Source organism: Arachis stenosperma, chromosome 6 (assembly GCF_014773155.1).
Source record: "Arachis stenosperma cultivar V10309 chromosome 6, arast.V10309.gnm1.PFL2, whole genome shotgun sequence".
In the NCBI taxonomy this organism is placed as follows: Eukaryota; Viridiplantae; Streptophyta; class Magnoliopsida; order Fabales; family Fabaceae; genus Arachis; species Arachis stenosperma.
In genome coordinates this window covers 134,058,501-134,076,628 of record NC_080382.1, presented here as the reverse complement: position 1 = coordinate 134,076,628, position 18,128 = coordinate 134,058,501, and the positions used below count along the sequence as shown (strand labels likewise).

General features: G+C 30.9%; 2 protein-coding genes across 2 annotated transcripts; both read right to left on the bottom strand.

Annotated features, from left to right (window-relative positions):
* Positions 1 to 4,102: 4,102 nt before the first annotated feature.
* On the bottom strand, positions 4,103 to 5,048 carry LOC130936259 (uncharacterized). The gene is made up of 2 exons (XM_057866307.1): positions 4,897 to 5,048; positions 4,103 to 4,445 (listed from the first exon to the last, which is right to left on the bottom strand). Exons 1-2 carry the CDS (start codon positions 4,992 to 4,994, stop codon positions 4,154 to 4,156), a joined length of 390 nt encoding a protein of 129 aa, XP_057722290.1. The 5' UTR covers positions 4,995 to 5,048; the 3' UTR covers positions 4,103 to 4,153.
* Positions 5,049 to 11,107: 6,059 nt separating this feature from the next.
* On the bottom strand, positions 11,108 to 17,934 carry LOC130936537 (RGS1-HXK1-interacting protein 1). The gene is made up of 9 exons (XM_057866623.1): positions 17,617 to 17,934; positions 17,041 to 17,107; positions 16,863 to 16,940; positions 15,331 to 15,383; positions 14,736 to 14,819; positions 13,558 to 13,610; positions 13,414 to 13,478; positions 13,242 to 13,300; positions 11,108 to 11,823 (listed from the first exon to the last, which is right to left on the bottom strand). The coding sequence occupies exons 1-9, from the start codon at positions 17,845 to 17,847 to the stop codon at positions 11,734 to 11,736; spliced, it is 780 nt and encodes a 259-aa protein (XP_057722606.1). The 5' UTR covers positions 17,848 to 17,934; the 3' UTR covers positions 11,108 to 11,733.
* Positions 17,935 to 18,128: the final 194 nt, after the last annotated feature.

Genomic DNA, 18,128 nt, shown 5'->3' with positions numbered 1-18,128 from the left:
AAGATTATAAAAATATTGAGAAATTTTTAAGTCTTTAGAAAGTAAGTCAATATTGTTATTCTGATTTATTAATTATTTTTTATGTCAATATATATTATAAGTTTATTATTAGTTTTTAATTTAAATTTAAAAAGATAGTAAACTAAAAATTAATCACAAACTGACCCATATTGTTAACATAGCTAGAAATATAAAACAAAATGAATAATGCATCAAGAATATTCATTTCCTCTTAAAACATCTAAAAAATTCTTCAAAGTATTTACTATCTGACCAACCAATCTTATGCTGGTAACAGTTACAACCTCAATTAGCTCTCACATTCCATACTATACAAGAGATTTAAAAGTAATTATCTCGACAATATTAAATAAATAAATAAAACAAAAAATATAACCATTCATACGCATCTTCTTTCATCAGTTTAAATTTTTAAAAAAATAATTTTATGCCATAATATTAGAACTTTTACGATCAAAAATAAATTTTGATCTTTATTAATTCTCAAGATAAAAAAATAGTATAAAACAAATTAAAAAAAATATTAAAAAAGTATATTATAAATATAACCATCCATAAACATTCTGCTTAAACTGTTGGATAGGGCTGGTAATGGGTAGGGTAGGGTAGGGTTTGGACCCTACTCTAACCCTACCCACGGGTTGAAAATTTCATTAAAACTCTACCCTACTCTACCCACGGGTTGAGAATCTCTCGACCCTAACCCTACCCGCACCCTAAAATTCTAAACCCTATCCTACCCTACCCTACCCGCAGAAATATCAAATTTTTTCAAAGTAAATATAAAATTCAATTATTTGAATTTTATACGTATTAATAACATAAAAAATAAAAAACTAATGCTCTAAATTACTAAATTAACTAACTAATTTAGTGATTGTTCATTTATTATAAGTCATTACATAAAAAAGATTGTGGGTTCAAGTCTCACTTCCTTCACTATATAGAGAGATTTTTATAAAATATGTGTTATATGTGAGGTGCGGATAGGGTAGGGTAGGATACACCCTAAACCCGTACCCTACCCTACCCGCAGGCATACCCAGACCGTACCCTACCCTACCCGCTGCGGGTAGGATAGCCTACCCTACCCGCTGCGGGTAGGATAGCCTACCCTACCCGAACGGGTTGGACCGGGTTGAGTACCCGCGGGTAGAGTATGAATTGCCAGCCCTACTGTTGGAGGAGGTGGTTTTATGACAAAAACATTCACAAAAAAGTATTTTGACCTATTTTAATTTCTTGGATGAAACCAAGAGGGAAAGTGGGAAGTGAAAAGCATGATTTGGTTAGAAGGAATAATGATTTAATTGTGTGTGGGAGGTGAGAGGGTGATGAAGATAAGAGATTTTGTAGGTTTGTAAGAAATGGTTAGATGAGAGGCAGTGTGAAGAGAAAGGGTTATAGCAGCTTCTGTAGTTGAAGCAGATATCACAAACAAAGGGTCAACACTGTACAATCCTGTTAGGGGAGCTCAGAATATAAACAAATAAACAATAATTCACTCTCCTCACTCCTCACACTTCAATGTACGGTCGAGAAACAACCACCACAAACTCAACACTGCTGCTTCTATAATCTATTCTCTCAAACAAACAAATTCTATATAATTAAATAACTAGTTTTCATGCTTTTAGGTCACAATAATTGAGTACATATTTTTTTTCAACCATTTTAAGGGTACATCGTACTAAAATTAGTTATTAGTATAAAATATTAAAATTAATTATTAATATAAAATATATATTAAAATATAAAATACACACTAAAAATAATTAAATTATATATATATTTATACATAAATATATTAATAATTAATTTTAGTAATTAATTTTAATTTATACTTAATATTTTTATTTTATCTTTTGTCACAATTGAGTTAATAATTAAAATGGCCTTTAAAACTTTATATGTTAGTTATGCTGGCTTTTAAAATGTATGTTCACTCAATTAATTACATTAATCTTCTAAAATTTTTAACATTAATTTTATTTATCACTCATTTTGTGGGGCTTTTATTTGAATTGGAGTGCTTAGCTTAAACCTTACTAGAGTATAGCTATATTTTAAATTTATTGTAAAATTTCAAATTACTACAAATTTATAATATAGTTTAAAATAAATTAAAAATATAATTTTAATTGTTCTAAAATGTAGCTTTTCAAAATATGCACACTTGAATCAAACAAAACCTGAAATGAAAATCAATGCAATATAAAAAGAGGAGAAATAAATTGTTCAACTCCTTTTAAATTTGGGAGACTAATTTAATTGACTAAATATTTAAAAGACCAATTTGACTTATGGATGAAATTTGAAAGAATATTTTAATTATTTTCCAAACAATTATTTAAAAATAAGAAAATCTCTATTACAAACTTTGCACAATAAATTTAATATACGAATTTCTTCTTTTTTTAATATAATTATTAATTATAGTTGTCAAAATTATTTATTTATATAATATCGTTTTTCAAAAAAGGTTATCAATAAAATTTAGTAAAATAAAGAAGACTCGCGTGATTTTTTGCATAGACAATGTAATTGAGATTGCACAAATAAAGGCTAATCTCTTATATTAAGGGTATGTGTCTATTGGGAAAAAAGTTTACTGAAAAAAGCATTATGTGTAAACTAAAATCTATTTAAATAAAATTTATTTTTCCTTTTACCATCAACTAAACATAACTTTAAAAAGAAAACACAGAGAGAGGAGAAAGAGAAAAAAAAAAAACAAAAAAAGAACAAAAAACAAACAAACTAACTTTTAAGGTATGTATATGCCAATTAGTGACGGAACTTTTCTTGGAAAAACATGGGGCCATGACACAGACTATAAACTAGTGCAAAAGCATAATAGCATAGAGTAGTAGAAACTAAACTAGTTTAGTTGATAAATAATGACTCTCTATATATTTAACCCTTGCCCCTCAATTAGGAGTTCAAATCCCGAAAAATAATGACTAATAGACTTTGTCCTTTGAAGGACTGATAATGAATAAAAGGCCTTAGCCCTTAAAGTATGTTGAAAATTTTATCGATAAAAATATTTAAGAAGCAGAAAGTATAATTCTAAAGTATATACTTTATAATTTTTATCTATAAAGCGTGACTTCTTGTTAATATTTAAATATAAATACCACTATATCAATTTCAAGCTCCTCCACTGATGCCACAATTAGTGATGTAAATAATCCTCCGATCCACTTATAATCAAGATTTTTATTTTTCTTAGACATGAACAATATAATAGAGAGACCAAGCATTAAAGGCCTTCAACGAATCCATAAAAGTGGTAGGCTTCTGGTCCTATAAATGATTTCTTCACCCAGAAGGAAATCAATGCATTCAATTCATCACCTCAATAAGGTACAAGACTCTTAGTCAACGAAGCAAACAATATTGAAAAAGAAAGAATTTACAGACTGAAATTAACTTAGCTTGTATATTCATGACCAAAAAAAAAAATTTGCAATAATATTTAAGTTGAGAAATTAAACATGGCATACTTGATCATACAAAATAGTTCAACAAACTTAGTGATTGTGTCAATTAAATTAATAAACTTTGCGTCTTGAATTTGGATTGCAATAAAATATTAATTTTCAGTCACGTCACTTAATGAAAATTTCATGCACGAAACCTTCTTCATGTGTAATTGTGTACCATATACTATGCATTATTACTATACCCTCGCAATAAAATAGACAAATGAAAAAAAAATCAACTAGATTGTTTTGGTTGACCCCATTTACTTTGACAGTTGAAACAAATATATAATACAGTGTTAAAGTAGGAATCATAATGTCATAATATAATCGTGCTAATGAAAACGAAGTGGGAGAAGATCAAGCTTCAACTTATACCGTAGATTAGGGTGTACATATTTATATATATTATATTATTAAAGCTACATAGTAGTTTTATTCACAACTTGATGAAAAGCCACTCAAAACAAGAGAAGTAGAACAACACTCAAAAAAGTAACGAACACACTCTTTGCAAAGCTAACATACACACACTCTACAATAATAATAAACACATATTTTAAAACATAATAAAATTAAGAATAAAACTCACCTATGATATTAATTCGTTACGTTTTCTCTTTTTTTTTTTCCTCTCTCTGTGTCTAACACATTACATCCTTGAGAAGCTTGTACCTGCGTGTGGTGGGGCGCGGCGACGGCGTGGGGCTCTTTCCCTTGTCGGAGGAGGCGGCGGCGTCTTCGCGATCGTGGTGCTTGATTTTGTCGCCGGAATATTCGGAACGGGTGGTGATTCCGGGATCGTTTCCGGCGGGCGTAACGGATTTCTTGGAAGTGGAGGATCCAACAACATGCCTTGTGCTGCTCTTTTCCTCGCTTTGGCACCAATCACACACTTCTATCTCCGGTAATTCCCCATAGTAATTGCTACAATACCTGACAATCAACATTAACAATAATTATTTAACTTCTCCACATGTAATCTTATACGATCAACAAGAAAATTTAGCATAAAAATCCACACATGATGATCATAATTTTTTCTCCACACGTGATCTCAATCTGACTAATCAAGTAGTTGCATATACAAAACAGAATTCGAACTCCATCACTTACTTAAACTAACGAGTGAGCTCACGATTCGACGAACAGTTGGTTTGCACATGATCATAATTAAACAACCAACATATCATCGTCGGTTAAGAGGTGTATGGAGTTCGAATTTTGATATAAAAAAAACTGGTGCGGTGAGAGTTGTTATACTACCGAGATCTCCAATAAAGAAAAGAACGAACACATACGAAGATGGCGTATATATATACGTATGTAGATGTATGATTGGGAAAAAGAATAAGAAGGAAAGAGATGATGATAGGAAGAGGCTTACGAGTGCTGGAAGCGGTTTCGACATTTGTTGCAACGGAAAAGCTTGTCAGGGAAACCAACATCACCGCACATGCAGCAAACGGTTTGAAGATCCACCATTCTTTTTAGAGAGAGGAGGAAGAGTGAGGTATGAGAGAGAGAAAGAGAGAGAGATTTAAGAGTGAGAATTGAAGGAGAATTTATATTGAGAAATACGAGCAGTGGGCATTTGAGTCGGTGAAAACAAAATAAAATTAAAAAACTATGTGTACCCAAAATTGACGTTGGCATCTAAGTGGATCCCACTCTATATATTAGGGATACAATTTCTACTCTAATTTCATTTTGATAAAAACTCCATTCGACTTAACTTTACCTAGAGTTAACAGTGAAGAATAATTAGACCATAATTTAATTAAATTTATTAAATAATTTTTATTTATTAATTTTATATTAAATTAATTATATTTAAATTTTTATTTTTATTTTTTCTTTTTATTTAATATTTATGGAATTAAATCTTGAATATAAATTAAAGTATAATTTAAGAATTTTAAATTTTAGTTTTTAAAAGTCTATTTTATTTGTTTAGTATTTATTTTTATTTAAATTTTTAATATTTAAAATATTTATTTATGATATTTAGATAATACTAACTTTTCAAAAAGAATATTTATATAATAATGTAAATTTAAGAAATATTAATTATACTAATTGAAATTTATTTTCTCTGTGAGTGTAATTCTATCTATTCATATTATTCAAGAATCAATTTTTTTTTCTCAAGAGGATCTTTTTGCTTTGGAAAAAGATTATGAAATAGATAGATAGAGTTATTATATAATTTTTTTAAAAACCTTTTAATAAGTAACATTAGATAATTTTAACATAAGTAAATTGCTCACATAACCTAATTGTATTTTCTCTTCTCGTTTTAAAACTAGGTGTTTAGACAAAAAGAGTGATTTATTGTGTTTTCATTATTAGAATTTATTTTTCTATTTTATATACACACACAAGTAGACCACAGGATGTTTGCAGTCATTTTCAGTTAGGGCAGGCACACCCAAGAGAGAGAGAACCTTAAAAGTAGCATATGAGAGAGAGAGAGAGAGAGTTGTGAGCCATGGGCATGGGTGAGCTAGCTTTGATTATAATTTCTTACCTAGAATTCTTTTTTATTTTTATTTTGTTTATTTATAGTTTCCTTTTCAACAGCTTTTGTCCGGTTTGTGGCTTTTGGAGTTCGAATATAAAAATTGGTAAGTTAGTCATCAAAGGTTGTAGCTATCAACGACGATTATCAACACTACGCTCCACGCAAATCACGTATTATTTTCGATAAAAACTTAGATGCAGTTGACTTCATATAAAGTTGATAACTGAAAGTGATTAGATGATTTGACTGATTTGACTAAATTTTCATCTAACAGTTTTCAGCTATCAATACCTGAATTTTTACTATTATTTTATGTGGAACACACAACATTTTAATACCAAAAGGGCATAACGGAACGGAATAACAAAACTTGTCACCAATTTGAGCTGAGGTTTTATTCTCTAAAAATTGATAATCATTTCATAATTCAATCATTAATATAAGTCTATTTTGGTTCTGGTTTTGTTAGAAAATTTTTAGTTTAAAATTAGTAGATAAAATAATGTTGGATGACGAAAATTGAAAGAGAGAAAAAAAATTAAAAATTATTAACTGATTGTTAAATTAAAAAAATTGGTTTACAATTTTTTTTCTCAATAATATTGCCTATTTTGTATTTCAAATATTGTGGTATATATTGTGTGTTAGTTGATGTATTATGAAATTACTATTAACTGACGCATGATAGTAGGAGGCCACACAAATAATTATAAGGATTCAACTCTAAATTTTTATCCATTTATAAAAATTTTGATACTATATTATAAAATTATTTTTTTTAAATTTAAACAGATAAAGAAACAAATAAATATTTATATATCTCGTAACACGGGCTCTAATTAACTTTAAATTACTAAGTCTCAATTGAGATCATCCTAATTTCTTGGGTTATATTTTTCTAATTTAGTCTTATATTCAGTTATTTTTTCAAGTAATTGACATTTTTAGTAGAGGTCAGGAAGTAGGTTTGTTCTTTTGAATCCTATTTTATTAAATAGCTTACATGTACATATTTTGAGAATCACATACCGGTTTCATCTTCTATTAGAATCCCATCAATTAAAATGCTATTCAATTAATTTATTTAAATAAATATTAAAAATTTAAATTTTGTCTTGTTTATATAGTAATTTATTAGTCAATAACAAATTTTATCTATGACGAATTAATTTTTAGCCTGTAATTTTTTGGTGGCTCCAACTCTTCTTTCTTAGCAAAGTATCACCAGATCTCCCTGACAGTGATGATGAGAATTATGTTTCAGTCATGGATTTTAATTACTTTGTTTTAGTTTGGCTCTACTACTCTTGGTCTCTTACACTTTTTCCTCTCTTCCCATATTTCCTTTTTTTAATTTCTTATAGATTTGTTTATCAATATTCCTTTAATAAGCATAAAGAATTAGTTTGGGACTAGTATTATCAACATATTTATTAACGATTCCGTAGGTGATCCATGACGTTCTAGTACGTGATAAATCACAAATCATAAATGCATGAATTAACACGTATCACCTAATTAGTAAATTCATGTGTAACCGTAATTAAGAAGATTATTACATATAGAGAGGCTGACGCATCTACTCTACCTGATATGCAACAAGACAAAGCTCATTATTAATTAGTGCTTTGCTTGTTTTATTTATTTATTTATTTGTTTTGATTTCTTAAATTGCTACCAAAAGGTAAGAATCGCTAAATTAATTAAATTAAGAATCTTTTATATATTGTTAACTTTTCTAGTGAGTTTCATGTTAATTTTTCCAGCATCCTTGTATCTTTTAAAAAGGATTACCAATTCCTTAAGTTTTGCTTGCTTTTATTAATTATACGGATGGTTGTATTAATTGCTCATAAATATTTACTAGGTTTCATTGAAACAGGCTAACGAAGAAAGCGTGAGAACGTAATTAAGTAGTATTGTTGATTGCTTAAAGGAAGATCCAAAATGTGGAGTGGAATCTAAGAGTGCATTGTGTGCATCAAAGCCAACAAATCCACCTGTGAGCTATAATATGTGTCATAACTAACTGACTAACTCAACTTTGTTAATTAGAAAAAAGAAATTAACATATATATATAATTTTTAATAATAATGTGGTTGTTGTTACTTGTTACTCACCTTTTAAGTAAGCAGATACGACTCGGTCAACTCTGATGTGCTTCTAAGTTGCAACATTGAGATTCTGACACACTTACACTGGGTGTGTACCGTTTAGGCTGGCCACTTAGATTCTCTTTTTTTTTTTTTGTTCAGAAGATTCTTCGAAAAAAAAAGAACGCACTAAATTCAACATTTAGAGATTTAGAAATAACACATAAAAAAAGTGAAATTCTTTTTAAAAGTGATTATTTGATTTATTCAAACCGTTTCTTTTTAAAAAAATTATTTGTATATAATAATTAAATCGATTTTTTTTCAAACTAAATAATAACACATATCAGCTATATAAAAATAATTTCATGTCGACTACAGATTACCGTATATCATATGTAAAGAGCACCAATTAAACAAATGCATGATGCATGTGCTCCATAAGTTCATTTAAAATTATAGATGTACACTTTTCTTCTTTTTATATTAAGTAGATTTTGTTTTTTTTTTTAGAGCATTAGAATAATCCCAGAACCTTTTATGTACCATTCGAGTCTAATATATATTATTAAAATGTTTCTAATAGAATTATTAAGCAGTAGTTGATTTGATTACTTTTTTAATTTATTTGCGAATTTTATAATTTTTAATTGTGTCAGCGTATCTGTTAATTTGAATATATTGATACTAAAAGCTTATTTATTCTCACATTAATCATTACAAGCAAATTTCTCACACAATATTTAAATGGTCATTTAAATTTTTAAACATAATTGGTTGACGGTGGTGGTATAGCATGATTTTACACAATATAAAAACCTAAGAAATTCTAAGTACTAATAATTTTTAAACCTATGACGGTGGTAGTTAGCAAATGCAACTTATTTCTACTATTCTTTTTTTAATTTTCACAAAAATAAAATATTTAATTAGGTTTTTATTTTTTTCTATTATACTAGCTACAAAATTATTGACCACATTTTGCACTTCTAATAAAAAGAAAAAGTAAAGTATATTTTTTATTTTTAATATTTTTAAAAAATTTAAAATATTCTAATATTTAATTTTTTTATTTTGTTTTTAAAGTTTTAAATATGTTTCTATTATCCTAATAATTTTGTTTTACAGAAATATTGATGTAGTAATTGTGTGTTGATATGTCACTAATATATAACAACACTCAGTCGATCTTTAATGACACATCAGTGTGAAATTGTTACGTCAAATATTGTCTCGATGATATAATTGAAATATATTAAAATGTCAGGGTAAAATTGAAATCGAACCCTAAAAATAAAATTAAAAAAAAGTAAACCTTGAGTATAAAAATAGGATATATTATTCAATATTTTTTTTCTAAACAAAAATTATATTGATAATATTCTTAAAACATATTTTTTTATTGACATTCATTTTAGTACAATAACATTTTTTTATTAAAAATAAAAAACTGTAGTAAGTACAGCATATTCTTCTTAGAAAATTATAAAAATTATTTTGAAAATATAACACTTTTATTAGATAAAAATAACTTAGATATCTTTAAAGCCTTCAATGACTTTTTAGTTTTATTTATTGAGCAATGCTAAATGCTATATAACTAACAAAACTTATCATTTTTGTCCAATAAAAATATTTTTATACTAAATTCAAAATCCTAAATCCTAAATCTATTAATAGCATAAAAATAAAATATTAATCCAAAGTATTAGCTAATATTGATAATAAAATATTGATATCCTAATATTTTTCCTTTTTCCCCTCTTGGGTGTTTAGTTCGGAAATTAATTTATCCAAATAACCTATGATGGTGTTGACGATTAATTGTGATAGGGCCTGGCTGACAGTAGTTAAACTAGTAACAAACATTGTAGTTACGAGGTTTTTTCAGTGTAGTTGTTACTGATGTACAACACATAGAGTCTAGTTAAAATCCCTTTGTTTGAAACTGATTTGAATTGATCAAGCCATCAGTTCATATTCTTCTGCCGTTTTATGTATGGAAACTCATTGACCAGCAGCAAACCCTTAGAAAAAGTTCCAATCCGCGATGAACGTCCTTTACTTATCAAATTAGAAAATACCGTGAAAAGAAAATCCCTTTGTTTGGTCTAGATGGCAATGTCAAGGAACAAGAAGGTCTAAATGCTAATAAGTTTTGAATGAAACCTAAAGTGACTAAAAGGAAAATGGGGAGAAAAAAAAGGGGGAGGGGTCTATGAAGCTGTTTTGCTTTTCTAGGGATGTGCCTAATGATTAATGCTAAATAGAGAAAGAAGAGATAGTTGTGTTGAACTGGTGACATGACTATATATTGATCTAGTTTGTGGCTGACTGGCTGTGTTTCTAATTTTCTATTGGCAAGTATCCCGAACATCATTCTTTTGGTAACCATTGGAATTTTAAATTTGTATCTAAATAGGTATTCTAATTTCACAAGCCCATTCATATCCATTATCATACTATATTTTAGAATATATGCTTGTTTTGTTGATAATTCTCTCAGGATTTTTGAGGTATGCCTTGCCCGTACCTAATAAATGCATCCCTTTGCCCAAACTCAATGGTCAATGACTCAATGTTATGGATTTGGGACGGCCTAGAACCCATAACAAGATCATTTGAATCACAAAAACTGAAACCTGTTGTAAAACTTAAATATTTGCACTGCAAGGCTTGGTCTAGCGACAGTTGTGTATGCCTTGCTATTGCTAAGAGTGAATCAGAGTTCAAAACCTTAAAAAAAAAGACAATATTTAAGGACGATAAACATATTCAAACCTCAAACACAACCACAACATATCATTATATTGCTCCTTGATTCGGTTTATAACAGATTTCACTTGGTAAAATAAGACTTGATCTGTTGTAATCACACAACTTACAATGATCAAACATCAAACTAATTAACGAATATGATAATTAATTATTGTGTAAAAGTAAAGCTACAAGAACGATGTTAATAAAATATACCTCATTGAACATAGGGCACTACATAAAACTACCCAAAATAAGAACGAAATTGAGAATAGCAGCATTGAACTAACGATTAAAAGTAAACTTCCTATTCTTGGGTTCATTAATTACAACGCAATGTAGCTGTCTGAGACAACAGACCACAGTTTACTGGTTTAAGTTTCCAGCATCTCAATTAAAGCCTGGCAATGTAAAATTAAAAATATTGCAATATCTATATCTTAATGGAACCGTATTTAGGGTAATTCACATTCACTTGACCAGAAAGTTTGACAAGTTTGGGTGTGTTCAAGATTACACATCAATCTGCATTATGCTTTCTCATATGTATACAAGCCTGAATGCGTTTCACTTCGGAGACAAACTTTGTTATAGCAAGTTAACAACAATCCCTTCTACCTTTGGGCATGAGGGCTCCCCCCACTTGTGAACTTCGGAAATAAGATATTGGAACCAAAAAAATAAACAAAAAATAAAAGAAAAAGACATTGATGGTCTCATTCTCATACACAGCAAACATGGTTGGAGGATTATATTATTCCTAATAAAAGCTAGAAAGATCACGGATATGATGGTCATTCTCAGAAAACTCAGATTGAAGTTCAACAAAATAATTTAGAAAGAAGGGTTTTACACCGAGATGCCATAGTTGCTAATTTTCGAGATCTCTTTTGTCAATGACTTCTTTTCTTGCTTTGCCTCAGAAGCAAGTTTGGAAACCTGTAAGCCAGAGAAAGAAAGTTCAGCATTTTGCATTAACTAAGAATCTTTTAAATCAAAAGAAGAGAAGAGATATCTAGCTTTCTAGTATCTCACGATGTCTGACAAGGAATGACCTCCAAAAAGATAATGAATTTTATAGCAAATAGATGCCAAACATCTAATCTTATTCCATAAACTTGTTTGTCTGAAAACTTTTTATTAAGGGGAAGTCCATGCAATGCTAATAGTAAATTATAAGAAACACAACCAAAAGCTACTTTTCGAAGCCCGTGAAGGGTCACAATGATGCCAATGTAGTAATTAGCCAAAAGTCAAAGTATGGGTCTTGGACTTGGACAATGCTGTAGCGAGCTCACCTTGAGTGAAATTGGTTATAGTTAGGACAAATGAAGAAATGCCATTACTAGATTACACAAGTCCATGTCCATCTAAATGAATACCACAAATTGAAACCTATCGTCATGCTCACTACTATCGACATGTAAGAGGGAATCAAGGAGCATGATGCCATCCTCACTAGAATTCTGGATGTGGTGATGCCAACCGTTAGGGGTTTTGCCACCTTAATTGTTATTCCTTTTCCCAACTATATGAATATGCAATCGTACGTTGATATCTAGGTCTGAATGTCTCTGGTTTCAAGCTAAACCATTAAATTAGTTTGTACTAATCTCACATTTTCTTGCAAGATAATTGGGCTCGAGCCATCAGGTTAAACCAAAGGCCTATAGTACACATGTTTGGATTGATGGAAAGGAATGAAAGCAAAGTAGCATGTGATTTAAGGGAGCGGAATAGGGCAAAACGAGTGGAATTTCACTCGACTCCATTATTTGGATAAAATGGTCTTTCACCTTTGACACCGCAAAAGGTTTCAATGGAATTGGACGGAATCTATCCCATCTCAAACAACTCCATTCAAGCATAATATTACATATCCAATTCCCATCTCTCTGACTCTATTTCACCTAGTGTTCTCTGTTGTTCGAAGAGTCACACTTTCCCTTTATAAATGGTTACAGTTGTAGACAGTTGGATCAACCTGCTCATGAACTCAAGCCTTGATAAAATTAGCACAAAGTAGTTCCTGAACATTGGAAAGGCTCAGTCTCCCAAAATTCTAAAACCATAGTTCTAGCCTCCATAATCAATATTGTCCTTCACCTCTTAAATATAGCATATATCCTCAAGAGAATACAACAAAACTTCATTCTGTCCCCAAATTACTCAGGACTTGGTATCTAACTTTTAGTTTTTATTTTTCTATCCAAGAGGTGTATCCAATCACTATCTACAACTTTTTCAAATTATGCATGATAAAGAAAAATAGGATCTAGATTTGTTCAATGTCATTTGATGGATTACTCCAGGCACAACAAATGCTGAGATGAGATTAAAGCCAATAGAATAATTACCTGTGACCTAAAGTGAGATGCATCTCTTCTAGGAAGTTCTCCAAGAAGATCTTTCAAACCTAATGCACCAAAATCATGCGAAATCATCAAAGGCACATACACTCATCACCATAATCGTTAGATCTTCTTTCCTAATATTCTTTCCCAAATTAAGTATACTATTATACCATACCTCCTACCCGTCTTTCAATTTTATATGCAGACTGAATCACATTTCGGATTTGCTTTCCTGCGTGTCTAATATAAAAATATGAAGTGTGTAAGTAAAAGATATAGGCATATAAATTACAAAACGACTCATCTATAAGTCACCAACCTCAATTTTGTCCTTCCACGTAAGAATTCCTCTTCTGCATGTAATGCCCTCTTCTGAAAACCACATAACAAAATACCATGAATACCTAAATAGCAGTCACTAAAAAGCTTATGCCATGAATTTTATTATCCTTCCTACTCATGAACATGATGCAACATTGTGAGAAAGGGCCTTAAGAGGTCTGTGCTCATTTGTGTTAACCTTATGGTACTACGCATCAACATCTACACACTTAACCTTCAAATATGAGTAAGATAAAGCTGACTTTTGCGCAAAGTCACAAAGGGATTAAAGTGTCGTAGACAATACTTACTGGTAAACAATCCTGAAAGAACTTTAGTCCAGACACAAGCACAGGGAATATGAGAATGAATAAGTAACTTAGTTCTGGAATATAAGAACTCCAAGACACTGACCAATCAAAGAAAAAATATTGAAGCATTTTACACAAGGTAGAAAAGTCACAAAGAATTGGAATGTGTTTCTTGACCAAACTCCCAAGAACACGAAGACATCCTCTATGATGATATCATAGGCAGCAATGATAAAAACAAAATGTATAACCGACACATGTCCTCTAGCCTTATCTTACCATATGCTCCGAATTCCCCCTGAATAATACTGCTGCGAATTGATCAATACCTGTGTCTTACAGATCTACTCCCCCTTTGTATATATTGACAAATTAAAGAAAAAACATGAGTGGCCTTGTTAAGATTTTGAGAGACTTGTTTGGTTTGAGAAAACTTTCTGTTTTCATTTTTAACGTTTTCTATTTTCAATATTTTGTGAAGAGAAAAGTGAACAGAGAATAAGAACCTATTTGGTTTTCGTTGTTTATCTTCATTTTCAATGTTTTCTGTTCTCATAATTCAATGAAGAAAAAATAGAAAACAAGAAAAATCCTATTTTCTATTTTCATCTCTTATTTTCACTTTTTCCTTTGCAAAATCTTAAAAACAAACATGAAATCACAAAGTACATGAGCCCATAAAATCCAGTTTCCTATTTTTGTTCCTGTGTTTACTGTGTCTTGAGAAAATCCTCACATTGAAAATCAAAACAAAAAACGTAAATACAAAGAGATCTAATACATATAGAAGCACAAGATATCACAAACATGTAATGCAAAAGATGCTTAAAGTTACTTGATTAGAACTGATATGAAGCATTTTTACCTCCAACTTTTCTCCTTCAGCCTTTAGAAGATCAATTGATTGGCGCAATTCTTTCAATTGAGCACTAGCTCTGGAAATCAAAGCCTGGATACACAAACAAGCACCAAAACATTAATTCAGCTAATTGTTATGAAACATTTCATGAACTTGACAATTCCAACATAATGTTTTATAAAATAGTTGGTGACTAGTCAATCAATGTTTGAAGCACATTTCAACTAAGAGATTGCTTTTAATAGTGATATTCTAAGGCTGTGCATTTGTATATTGAATTTCTAATTCTCTACTATTCTACCTAAATGGTATCCATCTCAAGAAAAGAAAAAACTTATATAAAGGAAATTCCAATTGAACTATTTTCCTCAATCCCCTCTACTCCACTTTTGTGCTTAGAATGGTAGTATTCTGTCCTTGATTCCATATCACAAGACAACAAATTTGATCTTGTATTTACAAGATTCTAACAAAGAATATAAGATATGCAGAAAAAACGGTTAATATCCTTGTGGTTACATGTATATAATTAAATATAAATTGAACTCAAAATCCTACAACTTTTATCCTCTTCATCAATTATAATCAGATCAATACTCACCTCTTCACTGACAAAAAGTCGCAAAGTGTTGTAATACAAGAATCGTCGAGGCCCTACAAGGCAAACAAATTTTAAGACAATATTACTCCCCCTAATCGACTAACATTTTGAGTAATATAGAACAAATTCAATAGCATTGCCTCCAAAAAAACATTCAGCAGTGAAACTGATATACATATAACACCAACAACTTAATCCTTCAACAAAGAAACAAAGATTTGTGTCGGCCATAATCTTAGACCAATAAACTGTATAACTTATATTATGACCACTAGTGGATTAATCCACCTTTTTTTAGTTATGGTTTAAAAATAATTAATGTGAAATTACTAAAGATGGTAAGTTCTTTAGTCTCGTAACCAATGGTCTTGAGATCAAATCCTAGAAGAAATAATTGTTTCTTCTTAAGAAAAAGACCAAATAAGAGAGACCAAGGCATATGAGTGGGAGACCAAAGAGACCAAACCAAGTACTCCAATTTTCTTTATATATATAGGTATACATTACATGCTATATGATGAATAAAATATCAAATAAAACATTTAAAAATTGAAATGAAGAGATCAACTTCTATGCACTAATAGCGAAAGATAAATTTGCATTGACATCCCATTACAATTTAACACATTACTGATTTCCATGGCATACTTTAAATATCCATGAGAAGAGAAAAAGCGTGAGGTGGGACCAGTGGCTATAACATAGTTGCAGTCTGGCAATTCTATTATGGGAGTGAGAATTGAGGAGGATTCAGTTAGAGGAGAGAGAGGAGAGTTAGCATATGCGGAGGGTTTTGAGAATGAAGTTAGGCATTTTGGATGGTGAGGAAGAACCAAAATTGAGAAAGCAGGCTCTGGAATGTCTGCCATTTTTATTTTTCTTCATTACTTTTTCTTTTGGTAAATAATACAAACACATTGGGAAATTGGGTGATAGCATGCCCTTCTACTATTTCGCTCATTCTTGATTACTCTTGACACCAAGGTGTTACACTATTTCCTCCCCATGCCTCTTCTCGAGGCCACCTTTGCTACTCCACCATATTCTCAAAGCAAATAAGGGTTGAAGAAACTTCCAGTTTCTCAACCGCAACAGCCAACCAACACACTGGTTGTTGGTAATCAATTGGAGGATCATCTCGCCATTCCAGAAGAAAAAGATTGTGGTTTTAAAAATTAACAGTAATATCTTAATATAAGTACATCAGCAGCAATATAAGTTACAAAAACCATTTCAGGCTTGTGTCATAAAGCAGGTTATAATCAACCAATAAAGGATCATATACAAAGTTGTGAGAGAGGGACACTGCTGCCAGCCCAAATGTAGAAACAAGCCAAAACGCAAAATATACAATTCCTTTTGTCAATTTCTATCTCATATTGTGAATTATTGTTCATACCATTTAGTATTTTTGTAATTTAACTTCTAAAGCATGAAAATGAAATACGCGATGAGGTGTTAATGCCAGTGCTTGTAAAAAAAACTAATCTCTAAAATAGACCACATTCATTAAAACAAGCACAGAATCTTACTTTTAAATGCCAAAACTCCCAAGACAGCAGTGGTCCCACATGTAATCATTGGATGTGAAGCAGCAACAAGAACACCCTCTGCAATGGAAGATTAACAAATAAAAGCGTAAAATTTAGAAACTTATCATAATGGAAACCAAAAAAAGCCTAATCTCAGTGCATAACTAAAATTCCAAACCTTTAATCTTTCCGAACATAAGATCCTCATACGCATTGTACTGAGCCTTGACATCGTCCAAAGCCAGCTACAATCCACATTCAACAGAAATTCAAAAAGATATCAGTTTCATCAGAATAAAACTAAGACAAATCTCTGACCTAGTTCAAATGTTCAATTATTTACAAACTACAAAAATTCATCACATTGTCAGAAGAGCTAACTACACTAAACGAACGAGCAAACTAACACAACACCAACACTTGATCGGTTGAAGTGGCAGATACTAATTTCCCTTAATCAGTGCTCTAGGGTTATCACGGTATGGAAAAACCAGCGTTGGGAAAGTCATGCCTCCTATAAGATCTCAAATCCTGAATAGGATTGCTTTCAATTGGAGCATTCCTATGGTTTCACCCATAATAATAATAATAATAACAATTCCAACAGAAGGTGTCATGTGAAATCGAATTCGGTTGTGACAAAATAAATTTCCCACTGTTTCACAGTCATGCACTATCTTCCCCTGAATTTCAAAGAAAATAAAATAATCTGGTAAACCAACGAAAGAGGGGGATGGAGGAGATAATTTTTCACCAAGGTTTGTTGAAAATGAGCGGAAGAAGTTGAGCGGATTTGAGAGAAACGGGAGTTTGAAGCGTCGATGGCAGAATCGATGGCGTCGTTGAGAGCGGCATGGTAGAGCTGGGCTTGGCCAACAACGTAGTCGACGAACGGCGTCGTTTCATTGAAAGCGGGAAGGGAGCCACTTGTGCCAGGCGAAGGGGGTGGTCCGTCGGTTTTGGATGATTCCTGAGGTGTCGCCATTTGCAGTGAATCTTTGTTCCTTGCGTTTGTGTCCCTCTGACCACTGTCTCATTTCCCCCCTCTTCTATTTACGTTCTTCAAATATTGACCTGTGGATTCTAAGCTCAGCCATCCATTCACTTTATGTCTTCAATTTTTTTTTTAGGGTAGTGCTAAAGAACCAATGGTCTAATCGTCAATGTGTATAATGGATTAAATCTTTGATCTATGAATAAAATGAATTGGAGTTCACCAAAGATCGAACCTTAACATTTCGGATTTAGAACTCTAATACCATGTCA

Excerpts from the sequence above, each read along its gene's own strand:
- LOC130936259 (XM_057866307.1), bottom strand. The coding sequence starts at position 4,994 with ATGGTGGATCTTCAAACCGTTTGCTGCATGTGCGGTGATGTTGGTTTC. Across the intron at positions 4,446-4,896 it reads CGAAACCGCTTCCAGCACTC|GTATTGTAGCAATTACTATG; the intron begins GTAAGCCTCTTC and ends GTTGATTGTCAG.
- LOC130936537 (XM_057866623.1), bottom strand. The coding sequence starts at position 17,847 with ATGGCGACACCTCAGGAATCATCCAAAACCGACGGACCACCCCCTTCG. Across the intron at positions 13,611-14,735 it reads CTGAAGGAGAAAAGTTGGAG|AAGAGGGCATTACATGCAGA; the intron begins GTAAAAATGCTT and ends TGTGGTTTTCAG. Across the intron at positions 13,479-13,557 it reads CGTGGAAGGACAAAATTGAG|ACACGCAGGAAAGCAAATCC; the intron begins GTTGGTGACTTA and ends TTTTTATATTAG.